This window comes from Ahaetulla prasina, chromosome 17, assembly GCF_028640845.1.
Source record: "Ahaetulla prasina isolate Xishuangbanna chromosome 17, ASM2864084v1, whole genome shotgun sequence".
In the NCBI taxonomy this organism is placed as follows: domain Eukaryota; kingdom Metazoa; phylum Chordata; class Lepidosauria; order Squamata; family Colubridae; genus Ahaetulla; species Ahaetulla prasina.
The window spans coordinates 6,438,959-6,465,670 of record NC_080555.1 but is presented as its reverse complement, the minus strand read 5'-3'; the positions used below and the strand labels follow the sequence as shown (position 1 = coordinate 6,465,670).

The following is a 26,712-nucleotide window of genomic DNA, read 5'->3' as shown; positions in this document are numbered from 1 at the left end:
TTTTAAGAAGACTCTAGACAGTCACTTATCTGAAATAGGATAGGTTCTCCTGCTTGAGCAGGGGGCTGGACTAGAAGACCTCCAAGGTCCCTTCCAGCTCATTTGTTCTATAAATAAATTTCAAGATTATGGTATAGAAAGACGCAACATTAAAGGAAAAGTGGAGAGAGGGGGGGGGGAGGGGGGAAGGAAAAAGGAACGTGGAGTGTGAAAGGCAACCGAGACAACTCAATTTTGAATTGTGTGTTTGTGTATACGATTTCTTAGAAGACTGCAAGGGTCTTCTACGAATATGACTACAATTAAGTAATGGCAGGAAACTTAAGCTCAGCAGGGTAACCTGTAAGTTCCCACATCACAAAATTAAGTGGTTTTATATTGGCCCGTACTTTGCTACTACTTAGAGAATGGAATAGAAAATAGAACAGAACAGAACAGAACAGAATAGAATATAAGAGAAGAGAAGAGAAAAGAAAAGAAGAAAAGAGAAGAGAGTTGGAAGGGACCTTGGAGGTCTTCTAGTCCAGCCCCCTGCTTAGGCATTAATTAAGAGATCTCCTGGTCAAGGCCACTGTATGTTAAGAGTCACAACCTGGTTTAATTGGCTTTAAAGAAAGACGGAGCTAAACCAGAAAGGAAAACTAGCATCTGTGCCTCCATGTTCAAGTGCAGTCTACCTGCGAATCCTGAACGATAAAGGTATCGCTCTCAATTCGATGAAGATTTCACAAGTAGGTGGAAAACGAACCGGATGACCCAGTCTGCCATTGTTGTGTCTCGCCCGCTCCCCCTGCCGCAGCCGGGCCCCTCTTATCTCCTGCCGGACGCTGATAGTTCGGAAGAATGTCCTGGCATGCCTCCAGGCCCCAGCCCTGGCACCATGCCCGGACAGGCTGAGCAAGACGAAGGGCCTGACGTGCCTTCAGCCCCCAGTCCTGGCACCATGCCCAGGCAAACGGAGCAACTAAACCCCTCCCCCACAGCATGTGAGCCTGAAGAATGTGAGGCCAGTCATGAGCTAGGATTGCCAACAACTGGAGGCTGGAGAGATCCTTGCTTCCGGAGAGTTGAGAGGCGACGTCAGCAAAAGGAAGGGAGGGGCAGGCCTGGATAAGTGCTGAGTCATGGAGCCACACCCCATGGCCTATATAAAGGATCTGCTTTCTGGCATTCTCTGAGTCAGGCAAAGTCTAACTTGGATTGCTAAAGTCACTTCCTGGTCTCCTGCCTGCCTTGAGAACTCTGATAGGACTTTGGCAGAGCTGCAGAGGCACGCTTGATACAGACTTCCCCGACCCGGCTATCAGCGGAGGAGCGGGACACGACAGCCATCCTCCTTAGATTTTTAAATAGTAGTAGGTTGGCAACTTACCTGTCAGGAGTTTTTCACCTTTGTTCCATCTGAGCTGAGCTGCTGGCTTACTGCCGGAAGAGAGACACGTCAAGACGGCCACGTCTCCTTCCCTAAGAGGACCTGAGTAACCCGAGATTTGGGGTTTCTGTGGGATTCCTGGAAGAAAAGAGGAACGATGAGGACTAGCGACTTAAAAGCATCCCGGAGAAGACGGGAAGTTCGAAGCGTTTGTTCCCAGAAAGAATAACGCCTCTAAATTTGGAGCGAAATTATAACTCATTAACACCGTCAAATTAACAACTAAGAACTGTAGTTCTTCTCATCCTTACTAGCACCTATCTCTTCCCACTTGTGGCTATATCCATGTTGTTTGTATCTTTACAACTTATATTGTTTTTATTGTTTCCTAAGGTAAGGGTAAAGGTTCCCCTGGCACGTATGTGCTAGCCGTTCCTGGCTCTAGGGGGCGGTGCTCAAAGCCGAAGAGCCAGCGCTGTCCGAAGACGTCTCCGTGGTCATCTGGCCGGCATGACATAAACACCAAAAGCACACGGAACGCTGTTCCCTTCCCACCAAAGGTGGTCCGTTTTTCTATTCGCATTTTTTTTAAGTGCTTTCGAACTGCTAGGTTGTCCCAGAAGCTGGGACAAGTCACGGGAGCTCACCCTGTTACACGGCAGCACCAGGGATTCGAACCGCTGAACTGCCGAACCCTTTCGGTCGACAAGCTCAGCGTCTTAGCCACTAAGCCACCGCGTCCGTTGTTTCCTAGTATGATTTGCTTGCTTATTAGTATCCTATGGCTATCGCTAAGTGTTGCATCTTATGATTCTTGACGAATATATTTTAGTTTTTTTCTTTATGTACACGGAGAGCAAAGACAATTTCCTTGTGTCCAATCACACTTGGCCGATAAAAGAATTCTACTTCTAATTAAATTATGTCACAATTGTTGCTGCTTCTCCAAGAATAATTTTGTCTCTGGGATGTACAAAACAGTACAATTCCATTCCTAGAACATTTCAGTCCCCCTCCCCCAATACATTCTCATTTTCCCTTGGGAATTTGCAACTCGTGTGCCTGTATTCAGACACATGCAGGTAGTTCTCAGCTTACAACCACTCGTTTAGTGACCGTGTGAAGTAGGACAACGGCACTGAAAAAGAGGGGGCTCATGGCCAGTTTTCACGCTTAACGACCGTCGCAACATCCCCCGGCGGGAGGGGGTGTCACGTGATTACAATTCAGACGTTCGGCAACTGGCATGTACCGATGGCAGTGCGATCCCGTTTTGCGCCCTTCTGACAAAGCCAAGTCCCCTGGGGGGGAGTCCGGATTCGCTTAACGACCAACTGCGTGATTCGCTTAGCCCCCGTGGTGAGAAAAGTCATACGGCGGGGCAAAGCTCCCTCCCAACAACTGTCTCGCTTAGCAACGGAAAATTTGTCGGCGGGGGAGGGGGAGGAGTCGAGGACTGCTTGCGTTTCCAAGACGGAGGGAAATTTGGGGCTTGAGAGCCCAAGGCGGGAGATGAGTGGGATATTCCAGACGGGGAAGACTGAAATGTTATGGGAACGGACCCTCCCGTTTTGCACACGGCTCGCCACTGACCCCTTGGCCTCACCCAAGACGGTGACCATCGCTTTCGCAGTCCGTACGGGCCGGGTGAATATCGTGCAGGTATATTCCCCCTCGTCAGCCAGGGTGGTGTTATCGATACTTATGCTCAGCTCGTTGGCCGTCGAATTCTCCAGCTGGATCCGAAGGTCTCGCAATGCTAGGTCAAAGGAAGGAGGGGGAGTTAGAGAGGGGGAAGAGAGGGTCACCTTAGGCTTTTCTATCTATCTATCTATCTATCTATCTATCTATCTATCTATCTATCTATCTATCTATCTATCTATCTATCTATCTATCTATCTATCATCTATCTATATCTATCATCTATATCTGTCTGTCTGTCTGTCTGTCTGTCTGTCTGTATCTATTTATCTATTTATCATCTATCTATATCTATCATCTATATCTGTCTGTCTGTCTGTCTGTCTGTCTGTCTCTCTCTCTATCATTTATCTATCTATCTACCTACCTACCTACCTACCTACCATCTATCTATATCTATCTATATCTATTTATCTATCTAGCATCTATCTATCTATCTATCTATCTATCTATCTATCTATCTATCTATCTATCTATCTATCTATCTATCTATCTATCATCTATCTATCTATATCTATCATCTATATGTCTGTCTGTCTGTCTGTCTCTCTCTATCATCTATCTATCTATCTACCTACCTACCTACCTATCTACCTACCTATCTATCATCTATCTATATCTATCTATATCTATTTATCTATCTAGCATCTATCTATCTATCTATCTATCTATCTATCTATCTATCTATCTATCTATCTATCATCTATCTATCTATCTATCTATCTCCATCATCTATCTATTTAGCATCTATCTTTTTATCTATCTATCTATCATCTATCTATCTATATCTATCATTTATATCTGTCTGTCTGTCTATCTCTCTCTCTATATATATAGATATCTGTTTGTCTGTCTGTCTGTCTGTCTATCATCGATGTCTGTCTGTCTCTGTTTCTATCTATCTATCTATCTATCTATCTATCTATCTATCTATCTATCTATCTATCTATCTATCATCCATCCATCTATTATCTATCTATCTATCTATCTATCTATCTATCTATCTATCTATCTATCTATCTATCTATCTATCATCTACCTATCTACCTATCATCTTTAATTTATTCAGTCCATCTCACTGAAACAACTCTGGACGGCAAACAACAAAGCTAAAACAGTGAATAAATACATAAAACCAGTTAATATTTGTTATAAAAGACTATAAAAAAACCCAGAACAAAACAAGGGCATTTGTTACTGTTTTCAACAGCTTGAAAAAGTTTAGATTCTTTTCCTATCCTGGAAAAACGTACAGGTCAGGATTCTAAACCACAACTGAAATATAAAACCATGGAAAGCTCTGAAATGCAAAAATATACAGATTTCGTTTTAAACCTTAAAGCGGCGTTTCTCAAGCTTGCCAACTTTAAGAGGACTTCAACTCCCAGAGTTCTTCCAATCACCATATTGGAGTGGCAAAGCTTTGGGTGACCACTAGAGGACAACAAAGAGAGGGGAATCTCCTTGCTGCCATCTAATGGTTATTTCAGTGGTGGTGCATTGGGATTCCAGAATTCCCATGGCTGGCTGGGGAATTCTGGGTCTTGTAGTCCGCCCATCTTAAAGTTGCTAAGCTGAAGAAACACCGATCTAGAGAATTTATAACATAATAACATAGTTGGAAGAGACCTTGGAGGTCTTCTAGTCCAACCCCCTGCCCAGGCAGGAAATCCTACACCATTTCAGGCAAATAGTTATCCAATATTTTCTTAAAAATTTCCAGTGTTGGAGCATTCACAACTTCTGGAGGCAAGTTGTTCCACTGATTAATTGTTCTAACTGTCAGGAAATTTCTCTTTAGTTCTAAGTTGCTTCTCTCCTTGATTAGTTTCTATCTGTTGCTTCTTGTCCTGTCCTCAGGGGCTTTGGAGAATAGCTTGACTCCCTCTTCTTTGGGGCATCCCCTGAGATATTGGAACACTGCTATCGTGTCTCCCCTAGTCCTTCTTTTCATTAAATTAGATATAAACTAGACATTTGACACCCGTAATTACAGAGAATAACGAAGAATGCTGTATTTGTGGCAGTAAGAAAAATACGCCCTGGATGGAATTGCACGCTCTAGTGGAAGGCGAGAAGTCTGTGTTTAGGGGACATTTGGCGGCAAAGGAATTGGGAAGAGGTTGCAAATTGTTCAGAGCCACCTGGATTTGTGTGAATTCCAGACACACAAAAATACTACAAAATCTTTCTGCGTGACACTTCCTTAGGAGACAGGCTGTTGCAAAGGGCCCTTCCTGCTAACATTCATTTTCACACCTTCAAATATACAAACAAAAGTTGGAACTAGCAAGCCACGGCTTCAGTGAATTGCTACGCCAGCCGGGGTTGCAGACTGAAGGAAACGAAGGGAATAAATTGAAAGAAAAATAAAAACCAAACTTCTCCCTGCCTTGCAAATCAAAACAAAGGGAAAAAAAACAACCCAGAGATCCACAACCATTGTAAATACTATTAAAGATAGTGTGACATGACATGACATGACATCCTTGGAATTTACCGTATGAAAATCAATAGGTTCCCCCCCCCCCAGATTTATAGGGCCGGGGCATTAATCAATAAATCATAGATCACATTCAGATAAACATCTCAGCAATTCAACAAATTAACAGCAGCCAGTGTTTTTCTCAACGCAAAGCCTGGAGCAAAATCATCGGCTTGGGAATTCTTGTCTAGAGTAGGCTTGCTTTGAGGATGGCAAGAAGAAGAAAAAAAGTTTAATCTGTTTAACTTTTATCACGGCTTCAAGTCTGTATCCTACTTGTAATGCATAATAAGAATGGAAAAGAATGGAATGGAACGGAATAGGATAGGATAGGAAATGGAAAGAAGAGAAGAGAAGAGAAAATATGGAATGGAATGGAATAATGAATTAGAAGAGAAGAGAAGAAGAGAAGAGAATAGAGAAATTGGAGAGAAGAAAAGAATAGAGAAAATAGAATATAATAAAATAGAATAGAGAGAAGAGAAGAAAAGAGAAGAGAAGAAAAGAAAAGAGAAGAGAAGGGTAGAGAGAATATAATAAAATAGAATAGAGAAGAGAGAAGAGAAGAGAAAATATGGAATGGAATGGAATAATGGATTAGAAGAGAAGATAAGAGAAGATAGAACAGAGAAGATAAGAGAAGAGAAGAGAAGATAGAAAAATAGAATAGAACAGAATAGAGAAAGGAGAAGAGGAGAAGAGAAAATATGGAATGGAATGGAATAATGAATTAGAAGAGAAGAGAAGAGAAGAGAAGAGAAGAGAAGAGAAGAAGAGAATAGAGAAAATAGAAGAGAAGAAAAGAATAGAGAACATAGAATATAATAAAATAGAATAGAGAGAAGAGAAGAGAAGCGAAGCGAAGAGAAGAGAAGAATAGAGAAAAGAGAATATAATAAAAGAGAATAGAGAAAAGAGAAGAGAAGAGAAAATATGGAATGGAATGGAATAATGAATTAGAAGAGAAGAGAAGAGAAAAATAGAAAAGAATAGAATGAGAATAGAGAAAATAGAATAGAATAGAATAGAATAGAATAGAATAGAATAGAATAGAATAGGAGTTGGAAGGGACCTTGGAGATCTTCTAGTCCAACCCCCTGTTCAAACCATTTCAGATAAATGGTTGTCCGGTCAATTAGATACGTGTGATCCAAAATAACTCATCTTTAGTTTAGATCAAACTTCCCACGCTCCCACCAAACTCTCCAAGATTTTAAAAGTAGCTGATCTGGGCTCTTTTAAAGCAAATTGTTTTGCTTTTTAAGGTGTGGTTTTCAAGCGTGGCCTTTCGAATGTGTTTGTCATGCCGGGTAGTGTGAAAGAGGAGGCTAACTGAAAATACATAGATTACATCAACAATAAAAAAAAATGTATTGTGTTCCTAGCATATTAATAGCTTCCAGATGGGAGAAAATAAATCGCCATATAGGCAATTTCATAACATAATAATTTATTGGGGCAGCCCCTGAGAGATTGGAAGACTGCTATCATGTCTCCCTTAGTCCTTCTCTTCATTAAACTAGACATACCCGGTTCCTGCAACCGTTCTTCCTATGTTTTAGCCTCCAGTCCCCTAATCATCTTTGTGGCTCTTCTCTGCACTCTTTCTAGAGTCTCAGCATCTTTTTTATGAATTGCTGCAGGTGAGCAGGGAAAATGGACACCTTTCAGGTTGTTTGTAGATAATCCCCTTGTCTCCTTTAGCCAGGCAGGAGAAATCCCCACTGAAGGAAATGCTTTATTTTTCTTTTATTTCACCAAGTCGAGATTCTCCGAGAGGCTGCTGGATTTTTACTTTTCTCTCCGTGACGACAAAGCGGCAGATTTGGACACGGAAGAAAAGGCGACAGGTTTGCAAAAGGGCCAGAAAATATAAAGCGTGGCAAAACAGATGCTCGGTTTGCGAAAACCCGCTTCCAAATGGAACCAGGGGGGATTTGGCAGGTGACTAATGGCATGTTTGTCTACGGCAGGGATGGCTAACCTTTTGGCTGTCGTGTGCCAAAAGCGGGGGGAGCGCAGGGGGTCCCGTGTGTGCATGCCCACACATGATTCAATGCCCCCTGTGCCCCGCGCCCCCCAGACATTCAAATGTGCCCTCCCCGCGCTCCTCCCGTTTTTGGCGTGCAATAGCAAAAAGGTTACCGGTGCACTGGTAGGCCGGTTTTTCACTCTCCCCAGGTTCCAGAGCCTTTCTTGGAGCCTGGGGAGGACAAAAACAGCCTCCCTCACCCCCTGGAGGCTGAAAAAAGACTGGTGGGTGCAGAAGGCCTGAAAATCAACTGGAGCTGAGTTAGGGCAACGCTTATGTGCCCACAGATATGGCTCCGCATGCCACAGGTTCGTCGTTACAGGTCTTTTTTTTATATTTTTTTTATTTTTTATTTGCATTTATATCCCGCCCTTCTCTGAAGACTCAGGGCGGCTTACACTATGTTAAGCAATAGTCTTCATCCATTTGTATATTATATACAAAGTCAACTTATTGCCCCCAACAATCTGGGTCCTCATTTTACCTACCTTATAAAGGATGGAAGGCTGAGTCAACCTTGGGCCTGGTGGGACTTGAACCTGCAGTAATTGCAAGCAGCTGTGTTAATAACAGACTGTCTTAGCAGTCTGAGCCACCAGAGGCCCTAAGGTCTACGGCGTTTCCCTATTTTGGGGGATTTAAGGATACATCACGGTAAATAAATTTGGGGACTGTCACCGGCAGTAGCCACAGCTGTCGGCTTCCTGCTTCTAGGCCAGGATGGGGGGGGGAATGATGCCGCCGGTGTTACCTCGTTTTTCTCCAAAATAGAGTGTCTGCTGAGCAGGATTGGACCATTGGAGTGAGGAGTCTTCTGGGTCCTCCACCTTGCAGGAGAGGACGACTTTCGAACCTGCCACCACAACTTCATCGGAGGTCACCGGCTGGCTTCCTATTAAAAAAAGAAGAAAAAATGGGCGCAGAGATTGAGACACAATTTAGGGGCATCGTCGAAAGCTCGTTTTGGTCCCTTCTTCACCCAACCCTGAAACCCACTCGTTTTTTGTTTTGTTTTTTTTGGTCAGCAAGGAGGAGTTGCCAGCCTCTCCTCCTCTTTTGACGTCTTGAGGACTAGAAGCTTAGGTCAGCTTTGGATGCTAGCCAACGCACCCTTTTCTTCCGTTTCCCACAGCTTATTTGACCAGCGAAGGAACTAAGAACTAGGTGGCTCAGTGGCTAAAGACACTGAGCTTGTCGATCAGAAAGGTCGGCGGTTCGGCGGTTCGAATCGCTAATACAGGTCTCCTGCGTGAGCGGGGGGTTGGACTAGATGACCTCCAGGGTCCCTTCCAGCTCTGTTACTGCTGCTGACTCTCTCGGCAGCGCCAGCAAAACAGGAAAAAACTTCCTTTCGTGATTGACCCCTTAAGATTTCCAAGCCAAAGCATTTTTATTGACACCCCCCCTCTCCTCTCCTCTCTTCCAAAAAATGCTGGGGGTGACTTTCATCTCAGCACATTCTCCACCACGTAGTAGTTAATCCAGGAAAGGCAGGTCATGCCCCCCCCACTCCAGTTCCTCCCTCCTTTTGCCCCCACAGGCAGGCCATCTATCCTCTGAAGGACTCACAAACATCTCTTGGCCGGGTTCCCAAGCCCAGAGCTTCCTTCTGCTGCCAGCCGCCCCCGCCCTCCCAAAAACCCCCAACAAACAACCAAGTCCCTTGTCTCGGCCGGACTGCCCCCGTGTTGCTATTCAGAGGCAGCTCTTCACAAACAGCCACACACAGAGAGAAGCTTCTAACACTTCACATGACAAGGCCAGCCAGCCAAGGAATTTCGCCAAGTGGGCGCAATCGGGCTTGGTTGAAACGGCGAAATTAGATTTGCAGAAGAAGGCCCGCTGGGTCGCGACTCTGGCAGCGAAGACTTCCCAAAGTTGTCCTCCTGCGACGAGAACTGGGGGTCCCCCAATATCTCCTGCGCCCCCTAAGCGGTGGTCAAAGAAACCTTGCTTGTAGACAGATTTAAAATAAAAATAAAAAATGGCAGGTTCAGATGCCAACCAGTTCACGCCAGTTTCTGGCTCCTTTGCCAATTGCTAAATTGGGTTTGGTGGTCATACCCCAATGTTCTGACCTAGGCTTCCCTTAACAAGCAGGAGGCAGGAACTGGTCCCTGCAAAACCTCTTTTATTTACACGACTGTGAATTCCTGTTCATTCACAGTCAGCGAGGTTTGTCCAAAACAGTTTTTCCAAAGGAATATTTCTCAACACCGACCTTATCTCGTTTGGCAAGCTGCCACGTAATTTGTTTCCAACCCGCAGTACAAGGCCAAACTTGGCACAGAGTTTCTTAGAGTCATGAAATGAATGAATGGTTTCCTGCAAAAGCCCCCTCCCTGTACGCTCCTCTTTTGTTTCCTATGGGAGGGGCCGATCACCTCCAAGGTGTGGCTTTACTCCTGAGTCGACCCTGCTTTCTGAGTTGTTCTTGTCTCCTGGCAGCTCTGTGCATGCACACACTGGGAATGGGCTCCAGCTGTTCCTCTGCCTCGCTGCTGTCTAGCCCTCTGTTGTGCCTTGCCCGCCCTCCTCTCCTCAGCCGGGCCCCTCCCATCTCCTGCTATCTGATCCAGAGACTGATAGTGAGGAAGAATGGTCTGGCATGTCTCCAGCCCCCAGCGCTGGCACCATGCCCGGACAGACTGAGCAAACAAACCTCCCTCCTACATCGTATGAGCAAGAAGCCAGCCATGTGCTAGAAGTGCCGGCAGCAGAGCAGGAGGACGGAAAGACACAGTGGACGGATTCCCGCTTCCGGAGAATGGAGAGGCGACGTCAGCAAAAGGAAGGGAGGGGCAGGCCTGGATAAGTGCTGAGTCATGGAGCCACACCCCATGGCCTATATAAAGGATCTGCTTTTTGGCATTCCTTGAGTCAAGCAAAGTCTCATCTGGTTTGCTGAAGTCACACCTTGGATTCCTGCCTGCTCTGAGAACTCTGACAGGACTTTGGCAAAGCTGCAGAGGCTTCGTGGCCACGCTTGATACAGACTTCCCAGACCCGGCCGTCGGAGGAGGAGTGGGATACGACACCCTCTCTGCCGCCAACGCAGAGTCCTCGTCCGAGCTTTCCCCAGCCCCCCAGGACTGGCCCACGTTCCTCCCCAACCTCTTGACTGTCCAACTCTGCTGACAGCGCCGCTGGCCACAGGCGGGCCACAACACCCGATGCCTTCCCAAAGCTTGCAGATGCATGGCATGGATAGAAAGTTTTCCCATCCCCAACATTTTATTAGCTTATCGAAGTATAATATAAAATGCAAAAGAAAATAACAGGAAAACAAGGGAGGGAAAAGGGAAGGGAAAAATGTGTAGGAGAAGGGGAAAAAGAAAGAAAATTATGTTTCAGGAAAACTCCCCACTTCTTTTGAATAAAAAGTAATAGTATAAAACCTCAACTTTTTACTTTGATATAATACAGGCGGTCCTCAACTCGCAACGGTTTGTTTAGTGACCGTTCAAAGTTACAACAGCCCTGAAAAAAAGTGACTTGTGACCGTTTTTCACACTTATGACCATTGTAGCATCCTTGCAGCACGTGATCAAAATGCTCGGCAACTGGTTCATACTTACGTCCGTCGCTGTGTCACGCGATCCCCTTTTGTGACCTTCCGTCAAGCAAAGCCAAGGGGGAAGCCAAGTTCACTTAACCACCATGTGACTCACTTAACAGCTGCAGAAATTCACTTAGCGACCGTGACAAGAAAGGTCGTAAAATGGAGGCAAAGCACCCTGAACAACCGCCTCGTTTAGCCACAGAAATCCTGAGCTCAGTTGTGGCCCTAATCTGTCATATATATTAGCTTGTTTCTATAACAACAAACCGATCTAATCGGCAAAGTTTCATCTTTTCCCCCCCCACCTCAAGCATGAAGTCCAGAAACGGTTTCCAAGCAGACACAAAATTAACGGTGTCCTTTTGCTTTCATCAGAGCCGTCCATTTAGCCAACCCTGGGATAGAAAGGCTTTCCAAAGAGATCCTTCCATCCCCCGGAGGTGAGAAACCAGGTCCACGCCAGATGTGCTGGGTTCATCTTCCTTTTTTCCCCTCCGTCTTCTCGTCATCCGAAGCGTTAATACTCGTGCCGCCGTGAGCTTAGTTACCTTCCGCTGTCAGAAGTCATCCCCCCAGTTTCTGGCTTTTTAGTTGCCATGGGAAGAGAGACGGTCTTTGCATTGTCTTCCTAGCTCAGAATATATGCATCCAGGATGGATCCTTGTCACTCCTCAGCTGTCAATCTTCCCGGCTTAAACCGAACGAGGGCAAGGTGGAGTTATGGCGAGAAGCAGGGGTGTGTGTGTGTGTGTGTCTCTCTCCAAAACTGGGTCAAGGAAGACGCACACGGTGGCAGCGAAGGAAAAGATCGGTTTTCTTTCTTTTTTTAAAAACTTTTTTCCTCTCTTTCTCCTCCTCCCCAGACAGCAAAAGAACAAGCTGGTTTTGGCTTTCAGCCTTCGCAACCTGTTTCTGTTTGTTAGGCAGCCAAAAAGAAAAGAAAAAAAAGAAAAGAAAAGGGAATAAATAAATAAATAAACAGGAAAAAATTTGCCCCTTGAAAGCAACTCGCAGGAAGCTTTCTGGGGAAAAAAAAACACAGGGATATTTTATGTTTCCTCCAGATTTGGTGGGGGGGGGAGGGGAAGAAAGGGGGATCTCCGGAAAGAGACTTGATGGAAAGCGACTGCCTGCCACTTTTGCAAAGTTCGATGAAGACCGACAAGCGAGGCTTCCAAACGAGAGAAGCGAAGGACTCTCGGATGGCTGAGATGGCTGATCGCTTTGCACCATCCCTCCAGCCCGAATGCCGAATTTTTTTAATATTTTTTTTTTTAGCCTTTCTCTTGCAAACCTTGGCAATTGGACAAGTTTTCTGGGGGAATGGGGGCCACCTGGAAATGTACGAAGAAATGGCCAATGTCCTATGGATTCTGTGCTGTTTCAAAGCTGTTTTCCTTTTCACATTTTTCCCCCCCCCGAACGCCATCACTCTGCTAAACAAATCATTCCCTCAACACTGTCAAACTATTTACTAAGTCTGCACTACTATTAATCTTCTCATCGTTCCCAGCACCCATCTCCTCCCACTTATGACTGTACGACTGTGACTTTGTTGCTGGCAATCCTTATGATTTATATTGATATTGTTTCCTGATTGCTTATTTGTACCCTACAACTATCATTCAGTGTTGTACCTTATGATTCTTGATGAACGTATCTTTTCTTTTATGTCCACTGACAGCATTATGCACCAAAGACAAATTCCTTATGTGTCCAATCACACTTGGACAATAAAAAATTCTATTCTATTCTATTCTATTCTATTCTATTCTATTCTATTCTATTCTATTCTATTCTATTCTATTCATTCCGAACTCCACTGAAGTACTTTTTCCAGAAAGGAGAAAGCAAGATTTTGGGGGCTGAGAGTGTTGTTGTTAGTTGCAAAGTTGTGTCTGACCCATCGCGACCCCATGGACCACGTTCCTCCAGGCCTTCCTGTCCTCTACCATCTCCTGGAGTCCATTTAAGCTCCTGCCGACTGCTTCAGTGACTCCATCCAGCCACCTGGTTCTCCGTCGTCCCCTTCTTCTTTTGCCCTCCATCGTTCCCAGCATGAGGCTCTTCTCCAGGGAGTCCTTCCTTCTCATTAGGTGGCCAAAGGATTTGAGTTTCCTCTTCAGGATCTGGCCTTCTAGAGAGCAGTCAGCAGTCAATTCCATGCCATTGAAAAAAGTGACTTATGACTATCTTTCTTTCTTTCTTTCTTTCTTTTTCTTTCTTTCTTCTCTCTTCCCCCTCTCTTTCTTCGTACTCTATCTCCTTCTTCTCTTTCTTTCTTCCCTTCCTCCCTCTTTATTCTCTCTCTTCCCCCTTTCTTTCCTCCCACCCACCCATCCTCCCTCTCTCTCTTTCTTCCTCCCTCCCTGCCTCTCTCCTTCTTCTATCTTCCCTCCCTCTTTCTTCCCTCCCTCCCTCCTTCCCTCTCTTTCTTCTCTCTTCCCCCTCTTTCTCCTTCTTCTCTGTCTTCCCTCCCTCCCTCCCTCTTCTCTCTTTCTTTCCTTCCTCTCTTTCTTCTCTCTCCCCCTCTTTCTTTCTTCCCTCCCTCCCTCTCTTTCTTCTCTCTCTCTCTTCCTTCCTTCCTTCCTCCTTCTCTCTCTTTCTTTCTCTCTTCTCTCTCCCTCCCTCTCCCTCCCTCTCTCTCTCTCTCTCTCAGTTGCAGATCCAGGCTTTTTCCTTTCCATGCTCTCCACGCTCTGCCAAGGCAGGAACCTTCCGTATGCGCAGTCTGGAGCCCTCCCCTGGCCTCCAGCAGGCCTGCCAATTAAATCCGCGTTCTCTCGGCAGGCCCACACGGAGCTGAGCAGCAAGATGCCCCATCACAAACCTCCTCTTTATTGAATGTGGCTTGGAGTGCCTTCTTCCTTCCTTGCCAGTCTTGACGGCTTTCAATATTCCCCTTAATATAGGCGATAAAAGGGAAAAGGAAGGAAGGAAGGAAGGAAGGAAGGAAGGAAAGAAAGAAAGAAAGAAAGAAAGAAAGAAAGAAAAAGAAAGAAAGAAAGAAAGACATGGAGGGAGAGAGGGAAGACAGACATGGAAGGAGGAAGGAAGGAAAATATGGAGGGAGGGAAGAAAAACATGGAGGGAGGGAAGGAAGGAAGGAAGGAAGGAAGGAAGGAAGGAAGGAAGGAAGGAAGGAAGGAAGGAAGGAAGGAAAAGAAAGACCTGGAGAGGGGGAAACATGGAGGGAGGGAGGGAGGGAGAGAGAAGAAAGACATGGAGGGAGGGAGGGACGAAAGACATGAAAGGAAGGAGGAAGGAAGGAACATATGGAGGGAGGGAAGGAAGGAAGGAAGGACTTGCTTCTTAAACAGAGAAAGACCCCAGTCTAGGCTAATCTGGATTTTATTTTGAGAAAGGGGCTGTTTGTAAAGGGGCTACCCTGGTTGCACAAGAACCCCAAAGACCCTTCTCAGGGCTCCCCTGCCAAACAGAAGGATGGGTAGGAAAGGAAGGGGCCGGAGCAACACCCCAGATCATGGAATGCTCCGTAAATCGATTCCAAACACGTCATATATTACACGTAACCCCCGATTTACAACCAACGGCTCACTTAACAACCGCCTTGCTTAGCAACAGAAAATCCCAGTCCCCATTGTGGTTGTAAGTCGAGGACAATTTCTTAATCACTCCCCGTGTCTGGCATTTTTTCCCCGGCACCGAAAACAACCCCAATGGAGAAGCTTCAGGTTTTGCAGCTCGGACAGACCCGAGCCACCATAAACGGAATTCCTAGCCCCAATCGGGGCTGGGCTGCTAGGGGTTCGGGAGAACCTCTAGCTAAGATTCTGTGCAGTTCGGAGAACCCCCAAATCCCACTCCTGGCTGGCCCCACCCACCCCTCCTCTGAGTCACCACGCGGCCCGTTTTGGATGCAGGTAAGTGCAGGGCACGCACAGAGTCTCAGGGAAGGCGAAAAACGGGCCTGCCAGAAGTTCGGGAAGGCCGGAAACGGGCCTGTTTCTGGCCTCCAGAGCCTGGGGTGGCCGTTTTCGCCCTCCCAGAGGCTCGAGAAATGCCTCTGGAGCCTGGGGAGGGCAAAAACACCACCACCCTTAAATGGCTTTTCTCTCTCTCTCTCTCTCTCTCTCTCTCATTCTTCCTGTAAAAAAAATAAATCCTCTCTCATTTTAAAATAAGCTGTGTTTATTTTGGAATCGACCCACGATCCAAAAGGAGGTTGTCGGGAAGATAGATTTGAAACCCCCCCTCCTGTAAAGGTACCCGGCAGTTCGTCACCTTGAACCAAGGTCTTCCTTGCATTATTAAGAGACTTCGACAGGAGGTTCTGAAAGTCCCTTTTTGGCTTGCGGAGAAGAGTTCTGTCTCCCCATTTCCGATATTGGCTGAGTTATTGACTTCCAGGGGGGGTCTCTTTGCCAAAGCTTCGCTCAGGAAATAGACTTCCATCGCTTGCCTGCTCCAGATTTTAATCCATCAATGCCGAGCACTCAAAATCGCAAACTTCTGTTTCTAAAGAGAGAGAGCTTAAGCCACGGAGATTGGAAGGGACTTTGGAGGTCATCCAGTCCAGCCCGCTGCTCAAGGCAGGAGTCCTTATACCATTTCAGATGAAGGGTTGTCCAATCTCTTCTTAAAAACCTTCTTTAAAGGGAGGGAGGGATGAAGGAAGAACAGAATTGGAAGGGACCTTAGCAGTCATCTAGTCCAGCCCCCTGCTCAAGGCAGAAGTTCTTCTACCATTTCAGACAAAGGGTTGTACAATCTCTTTTTTAAAAACCTTCTTTTAAGGGAGGGAGGGAGGGAGGAAGGGGGGAAGGAAGGAAGGAAGGAACGGACAGAACTGAAAGGGACCTTGGAGGTCTTCTAGACCAACCCCCTGCTCAGGCAGGAGACCCTATATACCATTTCAGACAAATGGTGATCCAATCTCTCCTTGAAAACCTCCAATGATGAGGGAGGGAGGGAGGGAGGAAGGAAGGGGGAAAGAAGGGAAAGGAAAGAGAAGGGAGGGAGGGAGGAATTTTGTAATCTTGTTCCACTCCGGAAATTAAACAAAAAAATTAAAACAATCCAGTTAAAATTTAGTGGTAGCTCTAGGGCTATTTCTCATCAATTATAAATAGAGGCAAAGGTTTTCCTATCCAGGATACGTAATTAATCTGCTCCTGAATGCGACAACAAATGATTACAATAAGCGATTATCCAAGCCGGAACTAGACACAGGCAAGTCCTCGACTTACGACCCTAGTTAAGCCCAACCTTTCTGTGGCTAAGTGAGATGCTTGCTTCGGCCCATTTTGCGACCTTTCTTGCCACAGTTGTTAAGTGAACCATGGCAGGGGTTACGTTAGTAAGATGGGTCGTTAAGGGAATCCGGCTTCCCCACGGACTGTCAGAAAGTTGCACAAAAACCCAGATCGCGTGACCCTGGGACATTACGACCGTCGTATATCTGAGTCAGTGGCCAAGTGTCTAAAATTTGGCCGCAACGGGTTGTAAGTGTGAAAAAACGGTCTTAAGTGGTCTTTTTTTCAGAGCCGTTGTAACTTGTAAATGGGTCGGGATTGTCCCAAAGCCGCTTTTTCAAGAGGCAACTGGACTTCCTCGATTCCCCCCCCCCCCGCTTGCAGATGTTTTGCTTCTCATCCAAGAAACTTCTTCAGATCTGGACGACTGAGAATCTCGACAGACTTTTAGCTATAGAATTTGGGTTGAACAATCGTTTGAACGGTGTGGGAGGAGGAATGGATTTCCAGAGGAAAAATTGCAGACGAAGGGAACTGTTATCACTACTCAGGTGGCCCCGAGGACACAGGGAAACCTCCAAGTGGCCTCAACAGCCCTCTAAAAGGATGCAAAGGACCAGCTGCAAAATGGACACCTAACATCAAAAACGTCATCAAAAAAGCACAGCGAAGAATGTTCTTTCTCCGCCGACTCAGAAAACTCAAACTGCCCAAGGAGCTGCTGATCCAGTTCTACAGAGGAATGATTGAGTCTGTCATCTGCACCTCTAGAACTGTCTGGTTCGGTTCTGCAACCCAACAAGACAGACACAGACTTCAGAGGATCATCAGAACTGCAGAAAGAACAATGGCTACCAACCTGCCTTCCATGGAGGACCTGTATCCTGCACGAATCAAGAAGAGGGCCGTGAAAATATCTGCAGATCCCTCACATCCCGGACATAAACTGTTTCAATTCCTACCCTCAAAACAACGCTATAGAGCACTGCACACCAGAACAACTAGACACAAGAACAGTTTCTTCCCAAACGCCATCACTCTGCTAAACAAATAATTCCCTCAACACTGTCAAACTATTCACTAAGTCTGCACTACTATTAATCTTCTCATCGTTCCCATCACCCATCTCCTTCCACTTATGACTGTATGACTGTAACTTATTGCTGTATCCTTACAATTTATATTGATTGTTTCCTAGTAGGATTCAATTGCTTATTTGTTCCTTTTGACTATCATTAAGTGTTGCACCTTATGATTCTTGACGAATGTATCTTGTCTTTTTATGTCCACAGAGACCATATGCACCAAAGACAAATTCCTTGTGTCCAATCACACTTGGCCAATAAAGAATTCTATTCTATTCTATTCTATGCTATGCTATGCTATGCTATGCTATGCTATGCTATGCTATGCTAATTCTAATTCTAATTCTAATTCTATTCTATTCAAATTCTTAATGAACGTATCTTTTCTTTTATGTACACTGAGAGCATATGCACCAAAGACAAATTCCTTGTGTGTCCAATCACACTTGGCCAATAAAAATTCTATTCTATTCTATTCTATGCTATGCTATTCTAATTCTAATTCTATTCTATTCAAATTCTTAATGAACGTATCTTTTCTTTTATGTACACTGAGAGCATATGCACCAAAGACAAATTCCTTGTGTGTCCAATCACACTTGGCCAATAAAGAATTGAATTCTTTTCTATTCTATTTTATTCTATTCTATGCTATGCTATGCTATGCTATGCTATGCTATTCTATTCTAATTCTAATTCTAATTCTAATTCTATTCTATTCAAATTCTTAATGAACGTATCTTTTCTTGTATGTACACTGAGAGCATATGTACCAAAGACAAATTCCTTGTGTGTCCAATCAGACTTGGCCAATAAAAAATTCCATTCCATTCCATTCCATTCTTAATTCTATTCCATTCTATTCCATCTGCAAGGAGTATCAATACTTCCATTTCCCCACCATCCAGTCAGAGCTGAAGAAGCTTCTTGGATGAGAAGCGAAATGTCTTCAAAAGAAAAAAAACAAGAAAGTCCAGTTGATTCCTGAAAAAAGCACCTTTGGGACAACACTGGAGGTTTCTAAGAAGAGACTGGACAGCCATTTGCTTGTGATGGGCAGGGGCTGGACTAGAAGACCTCTGAGGTCTCTTCCAGCCCTATGCTTCTATGAAACAGAAGGAATTCACAAAACAGAATGGATTTGAAACAAAGGTCAGTGTTACAGCATCCGCTGAACCTCCTAAGGCAGGAAATCAGAAAATCTTTTCTGGATTTCCTGCACCGAGCAGGGCTGGAATGGATGACCTCTTAAGATCCCTCCCCATTCCACGAATCTATCCCCTTTGTCACAATGAAGAGGAATGGTGTGCAGGGGAAAGAAAAAAATAACCCACAACCATTCCACCCTCCCTTTTTTCTCATTCCGTTTGATGAAAGAGAATCCGCTTTTGAAATTTTTTTTCCCCCAAAGAAGGTCATTTTGTTGGAAATACCGCAGGGTGAAGAGCGGTGATCGCGCACATATTTCGTTGCAGAGAGGCAGTGTATGTGTGTGTGTGTGTGTTTGTGTAGGTCTTTGTGTTTGTTACACACCCTCCCTTTCATGCTACAAATTCTCTCTCTCTCTCTTTTCTCTTTCTCTCTCTCTTTTAATAAACTTTCCAATTTGTCCAGAAAAACCAGGTCTCCATCTGGCGTGGAAGGAAAGATTTCATTTTAATATGGTGCTTTGGCTCGGCAGTGTGGAGTCTGCGAGGTGAACGAGATAAGGCAGGAGGGAGAGGAACAAGGGCGGTCGGGGTGGGGGTGGGGAGATCCAGCTCAAGGCTTGTCTTTTGTGGTCAACACAACCCAGAAGGGGTTAAAAAAAAGAAGAAGGAAAAAAAACGGTCTTGAGAAGAGATGCTGAGATGCTGGAAAAGGAATTCCTCGGTGGTTGAGGGCTTAGATCAAGGCGAAAGCCTTCTTGCTCTCTCTCTCTCTTTGCTCTTGTTGTATGAGCCGGCTAAAGCAATAAAAAGCATTTATTTGTATGCTGTGACGCTTTTCTTCATCCAGTCACCATCAGACCTGGGTTTACAAACATTTTCAAGCGAAAAGTCCCAATCTCTTCCTTTAAGGAAAGGAGCTGTCCAGCAAATTCCTCAGCTGGGAATGTGCTCTTTCTTCTCCCCTTCTCTCTCTTTCCCTCTCTCATTCTCTCTCTCATTCCTCTCCCTTTCTCATTCTCTCTCTTTCATTCTCCCATCTCTTTCTAATTCTCATTCTTTCCCATTCTCTTTCTCTCATTCCCTCTCTTTCATTCTGTATCTCATTCTCTCTTTCATTCTGTATCTCATTCTCTCTCTCATTTTTCTCTCTTTCTCATTTCTCTCTTTCATTCTCTCATTCTCATTCTCTCTCTTTCATTCTGTATCTCACTCTCTTTCATTCTCTCATCTCTTTCTCTCATTCTCTCTCTTTCATTCTCTCATTCTCTCTTTCATTCTGTATCTCATTCTCTCTCTTTCATTCTCTTTCATTCTCTCTCTCTCATTCTCTTTCTCTCATTCTGTATCTCTGTCTCTCTCCCATTCTCTCTCTTTCATTCTCTCTCTCATTTCTCTCTCATTCTCTCTTTCATTCTGTATCTCATTCTCTCTCTTTCATTCTCTCTCTCATTTCTCTCTTTCTCTCATTCTCTCTCTTTCATTCTGTATCTCACTCTCTCTTTCACTCTCTGTCATCTCTCTCTCTCTCTCATTGTCTCACTCCCATTCTCTCTTTCATTCTTTCATTCTCTTTCTTTCTCTCATTCTCTTTCATTCTGTCTCACTCTTTTTCTCTCATTCTCTTTCATTCTCTCTCTTTCATTCTCTCTCTCTCATTTCTCTCTCATTCTCCCTCTTTCATTCTGTATCTCTCTCCCATTCTCTCTTTCATTCTCTCATTCTCTCTCTTTCTTTCATTCTCTTTCATTCTGTCTTACTCTTTTTCTCTTTCTCTCTCATTCTCTCTCTTTCATTCTCTCTCTCTCTCCCTCTCTCTCTCTCCCCCCCCCCTCTCTCATTCTGGGTGTGGTCCTTAGGTATCCAAAGAGCACCAAGTTGGGGAAACAAGAGAAATTCAGACTGAGATGCAGTCACTTTGGCAGTAGCATCATGGATCACTTAATCTCAGTTTCTGCCAGGCAAAACGTCGGCTACGACAGCCTCCCTGATTGACAGCCCTCCGTAGGAATCATCCTTAGTCATTACCGTTTGCAATTTTTGCCAATATATACAGTAAAGTGTTTTGAATGTTCCCTAATACTCCTACTCCTCCTAACTAGACACACACACACACACCCTTTTAAAAGCACAATTTCCATGTATGCATTTTCAGGACAAGGCTGTTCAGTTTGGGACAACCACACAATTTGATCTGCCCTAGGCAGACCCTCTTCAGGGGTGGGCTGCAGTTGAGTAGCAGATCAGACTGAACGTGTGGCTGAAACAAACCTAGTTTTGTGGTCAGTTGTGACTGTCTGGGAGTTGGGCGGTGGGGGGGGGCTTAGAATTCAACTTTTCACATTTTAAGTCCCATTGAAAATTCTTGTCAAACGTTATTTTTCCAAGAGAATTTTCTATGGTTATGGAAACGTTCACCAAATTTTAAAATCTTTTAAAATGTGACTGAAAAAGAACTGGAAAATATCACGAAATATCGCGACCTGGCCATCGAAACTACACGGCTATGGATGAAACATGTCACAGTGATGCCCACTGTCATCGGGGCACTTGGTACCATGTCCAAGAATTTTATAAGATACATCAACAAATTGCAGCTTCCTGCAATAGCACCAGCGGAACTCCAAAACACTGCGCTAACTTGGAACATCGTACATCTTAAGGAGGTACTTGGTTGATACCTAGGATGCTGGCAGCAACCCGTATCAACCATCAGCACCAGTCAATGGTATTTGTGATGCATTTTTAAATGTTCAGTTGACTGAGTTTCATATTTAATGAATAAAGTAAATAATAATAACAACAACAACAACAATAACAATAATAATATAATTATTATTATATATTATTAAACTCAGTTGACTGAGTTTCATGTTTAATGAATAAAGTAAATAATAATAATAATAATGATAACAATAATAATATAATTATTATATATTATTAAACTCAGTTGACTGAGTTTCATGTTTAATGAATAAAGTGAATAATAATAATAATAATAATAATAATAATAATAATAATAATAGTAATAATAGTACTATAGTACTAGTACTATTACAGCAACCTCTATCAACCATTAGCACCAGTCAATGGTATTTGTGACGCATTTTTGAATGTTCAGTTGACTGAGTTTCATGTTTAGTGAATAAAAGAGATAATAATAATAATAATAATAATAATAATAATAATAATAATAATAATAATAATAATAATAATAATACTGCAATAATAATGATGACGGAGAAGTAGAACATGGCTAAGAACATGCATATTTTTGCGGGGGTCCTTCCGACTAAGGCCTTACAATAATAAGAACAAAAATGAAGAGCGAAAATTAAGCAAACGTCTTAATAGTAAAATAAATTCAAAACGGAGGATCAAAAACGTAGCCGACTCATTAAACATTAAAAGCTTTCAGAATTTCAGTCTTCATTTGATGTATGATCCAAACATTTCTGCCAAACACTGCTTTTGCATAAATTGAATCCCAAAGATTTCCTTTCTCTCTTTTCCCCCACCACTCCAATTGTTAAAATTGCAAATAATTATACCATAATAAAAGTCCTCGCCACCCTACGCCTTAGCTGAAAACAGCGTGGAAGCTATTATTCTGACAGCCAATCAATTACAGGGTCCCCCCACCCAATGCCTTTAATCTATTAACCAACTCTGTTTGGCTTAATTAATTAATTAACTAATTAGGATAAATATTACTCTTCCGATATAGGTGATGTTATCTAAGATGACAGTTTTTCTTTAATTAATGCATGGGAATCATATCCAAGAGAGAGAGAGGAGGGGGGATTGAAGGGCTGAAATTAAGAGGACTGTATCTCTTCTATCCAGACAATAAGGAAATTGTATCCCTGTAATAATCCACTTTATGACTGAATTGCCCCGGACCAATCTTTCGGTTTTAATTGCTCTCAATTAACAATCCGTAATTTCATTAGCCTGTCATTAATTCCTATTGGTTAACTTCACGTTAGCGCTTCGATAACGTTAAGTCGGCGTTCAAACTTTTTCTGGGGCTTCTTCTCCGTTTGCAAATCGTACCAGAGCCCTGCAGGGGAGCACGCTACAATCTGTCCATTTCATCCGACCTTCTCTGTCGGGCGTTTTTATTTATTCGCTACGGCCATGATGGGGAACCTAGGGCACGCGGGCCAGAGGTGGCACACAGACCCCTCTCTGTGAGCATGCACACCGTCACCGGCTGAGCTCCTGGTTTTCCGGCGCTCACATGCGTGGCGGCCACCTGGTCTTCACAGGCTGTTTTCTGGCTGTTTTGGGGCCGTTTTTCAGGCGATGTCCCGGTGTCTGGAGGCCGTACAGGTCTGGATGGGGAGAAACAGGCTCCAACTCAACCCTTCCAAGACCGAGTGGCTGTGGATGCCGGCATCCCGGTACAGCCAGCTGATTCCATCGCTGACTGTTGGGGGCGAGTCGTTGGCCCCCACGGAGAAGGTCCACAATCTAGGCATCCTCCTGGATGCACGGCTGTCGTTAGAAGAGCATATGACGGCCGTCGCCAGGGGAGCTTTTTATCAGGTTTGCCTGATACACCAGTTGCGTCCCTTTCTAGACCGGGTTTCCCTCTGCACAGTCACTCATGCCCTCGTCACATCCCGCCTGGACTACTGCAATGGTCTCTACATGGGGCTCCCCTTGAAGGGCATCCGGAAACTCCAACTGGTCCAGAATGCGGCTGCGCGGGTGATAGAGGGAGCACCTCGAGGCTCCCATGTGACACCTCTCCTGCGCGGTCTGCACTGGCTCCCGGTGGTTTTTCAGGTGCAATTCAAGGTGTTGGTTACTACCTTTAAAGCGCTCCATGGCATAGGACCGGGTTACTTACGGGACCGCCTACTGCCGCCAGTAGCCTTCCATTGACCTGTGCGCTCCCACAGGGAGGGCCTCCTCAGGGTGCCGTCGGCCAAATAATGTCGGTTGGCAACCCCCAGGGGGAGGGCCTTCTCTGTGGGGGCTCCAGCCCTCTGGAATGAGCTGCCTCCGGGGCTTCATCAACTCCCCGACCTCCGGACCTTTCACCGCGAGCTGAAGACGCTTTTTTTTTAAAATTTACATTTATATCCCGCCCTTCTCCGAAGACTCAGGGCGGCTTACAGTGTATAAGGCAATAGTCTCATTCTATTTGTATATTTACAAAGTCAACTTATTGCCCCCCCAACAATCTGAGTCCTCATTTTACCTACCTTATAAAGGATGGAAGCTGAGTCAACCTTGGACCTGGTGGGATTCGAGCCTGCAGTAATTGCAGGCTGCTGTGTTTTGATAACAGGCTATCTTACAGCCTGAGCCACCACGGCTTTTGTTTCATTGCGCAGAGCTAGCTTCAATGTAGTCTTTTAAACGGGGTTTTATTCTTATTTTAGTATTTAGGCCATTATATTGAATAAGTTTTTTATACTGTTCTTAATCTGTATTATATGCATTTTACTGGCTGTGAACCGCCCTGAGTCCTTCGGGAGAAGGGCGGTATACAAATCGAATAAATAAATAAATAAATAAAAAATGGACTGAAAATGGCCCGAAAAACAGCCCAAAATGGCCCCAAAATAGGCATGCATGTACCGGCCAGATGGCCTTGAGTTTCTGGTGCTCCGGCTTGCGCAAAAACCAGCTGGCTGGCGTACGCATGCGCACAGGCATATACATGCAGGCATGTTCTAGTTTGGGCACATGGTGCAGAAAATATTCACTATCGGTGCACTAGGATCATATCCCATTTTTAATCCAGGGCTTAGTTGGCACACAGGCATTCTTTAATCCTTATCTTGGGTTTGCCCTAGAGCAGGGATCGCCAACCCTGGCAATTTTAAGACTTGTGGACTTCAACTCCCAGAATTCCCCAGCCAGCATGGAGGAATTCTGGGAGTTGAAGTCCACAAGTCTTAAAAGTCGCCAAGTTTAGAGACCCCCGCTCTAGGGAAAACCCAGGAGAAAGGTTAAGAAACCCTAACTCAGAGAAACACAACCAACAACTAACTAGCTGGACCCAGATTGCTGGGGGCAATGTTGACTTTGTATATAATATACAAATGGATGAAGATTATTGCTTGACATAGTGTAAGCCGCCCTGAGTCTTCGGAGAAGGGCAGGATATAAATGCAAATAAATAAATAAAAAGCTGGAAAAAGCATATCCTTATAACGCTCTTAAGGCAGTTTTCTTAATCGGACCAACTTTGAGACCCGTGGACTTCAACTCCCAGAGTTCCCCAGCCAGCATGCTTTAATCAACTTTGATGATAGAGAGGATTCAGAGTATTTTAAGATACGGGATCAATTTTACCATTGGTTAGAAGAAAGGTACAGATAAGCAATGGATAATTATGTAACGTATTGGTGGAAAAGTGGTAATAGTTCAAATTGAAGTGAAGAAAGACGGAACAACAAAATGATGGAGCCAGGAAGAAAACACCGAGACATCACACGGAAGGAATTGCTGATGTTTTAAATGTATGTTTGTCTATAAAATAAAAAAACCTTTTTTTAAAAAAAAGAAATCCCCAAATCTTCAATTCACACCAATCCCGGATCAGAAATTCATGCTTTTCCAGCGATTGCGACACGGCCTCAAACTGCCCTTCAGAAATCAACAAATCCCGCCCTGAGTTTGGGGCACATTTGCACGCATGCACAAAACGCAGCTGTTAGGAGAAACGGAGGGCAAAAAAGACACACAAAATGTTGTGCGCAGTCTTTTTTTTTTTTTAAGGAATTCAAAACCAGGCAAGTGAAGAAGGGGGTTGGGACGAGCTTCATGGATGTCCTAAGCCGAAATAAACCCGTGGTGGGCATGGCAGGGAAAGGATACTGCAAAATCCCCATTCCTTCCCCACTCCAGGAGAAGGATACTGCAAAATCCCCATTCCAAGGAAAGGATACTGCAAAATCCCCATTCCTTCCCCACTCCAGGAGAAGAATACTGCAAAATCCCCATTCCCTCCCCACTCCAGGGAAAAGATACTGCAAAATCCCCATTCCCTCCCCACTCCTGGTGGAAGGATATTGCAAAATCCCCATTCTCTCCCCACTCCTGGCGGAAGGATACTGCAAAATCCCCATTCCTTCCCCACTCCAGGAGAAGAATACTGCAAAATCCCCATTCCCTCCCCACTCCTGGTGGAAGGATATTGCAAAATCCCCATTCCCTTCCCACTCCTGGCGGAAGGATACTGCAAAATCCCCATTCCCATCCCACTCTGAGGCCAGCCAGAGGTGGAATTTGCCGGTTCTCCGAACGACTCAAAATTTCCGCTACCGGTTCTCCCGAACCCGTCAGAACCAGCTGGATTTCACCCCTGATTTAACTCCTCATCCAGCCACAAAGCTCTGTAGGTAACCTTGAGCCCTTTGCATCCCTTCTCGAGGTCCTTGAAGGAAAGATGAGACATCGCTATAATTTCCTAAAAATATCAGGACAATGGAAAGAGCAGGAAGAGACGTTGTGCATCCACCGAGGGCTAGCATGAAGATGCAAAGGGCGGGGGGGCGGGGGGGGGAAGGAAACGTGCTTTTACTTCGTCCCACAGGAAAAAATGAAGGAGGCCGTTTCTTGACCTTAAATCTCTCCTTGCAATTCCAGGTCCTCCGTTTATATGTCAGTCAAATTTATTTACTGCTCTCTTTCCGGAATCTCCCACCCTTAGACTTGATGGCTTTCCAAGAAGACGACGAAGAAGAAAAACCAAATGATTAGAACTTGGGAGGTAACGATGACATAATCTTTCTGGGAAAGAGAATCTTGGAAGATCTCCTTTGGTAAATTGAAAGCAAGAGTTATTTCTTAGGGGTAGGTTGGTGAATTAATTCTGACCGGCTTTCAATCAATTCAGGGATCAGAAAATCGGGCCGGATCGTTTTAGGAGTGTTGTGGCTTGCCAGTGGCCTGCGAAGCTGGCAGCAGATTCAGACAGTGAGGAGTCTGGGGAAGAACATAGGCCAGTCCTGGAGTCTGGGGAAGGCTCTGATGAGGGCTCTGCGTCGGAGGCAGAGAGGGGGCCAGGGCCGTCTGACAGTTATCAGCTGCCTTCGGAGTCAGACATCAGTGAGGCAGATGAACAGCTGGAGCCGGTTCCCAGTGTA

The 26,712-nt window shown here is 44.7% G+C and overlaps 1 protein-coding gene across 1 annotated transcript in view; it reads right to left on the bottom strand.

Annotated features, from left to right (window-relative positions):
• The window catches only part of CADM3 (cell adhesion molecule 3), a 121,597-nt gene that overhangs the window by 24,201 nt on the left and 70,684 nt on the right, over window positions 1-26,712 (bottom strand). The window contains exons 2-4 of the mRNA XM_058160072.1: window positions 8,342-8,482; window positions 2,979-3,131; window positions 1,373-1,510 (exon numbers count right to left, since the gene is read on the bottom strand). Coding sequence (XP_058016055.1) covers window positions 1,373-1,510; window positions 2,979-3,131; window positions 8,342-8,482 — 432 coding nt within the window. The remainder of the gene's footprint in view (window positions 1-1,372; window positions 1,511-2,978; window positions 3,132-8,341; window positions 8,483-26,712) is intronic.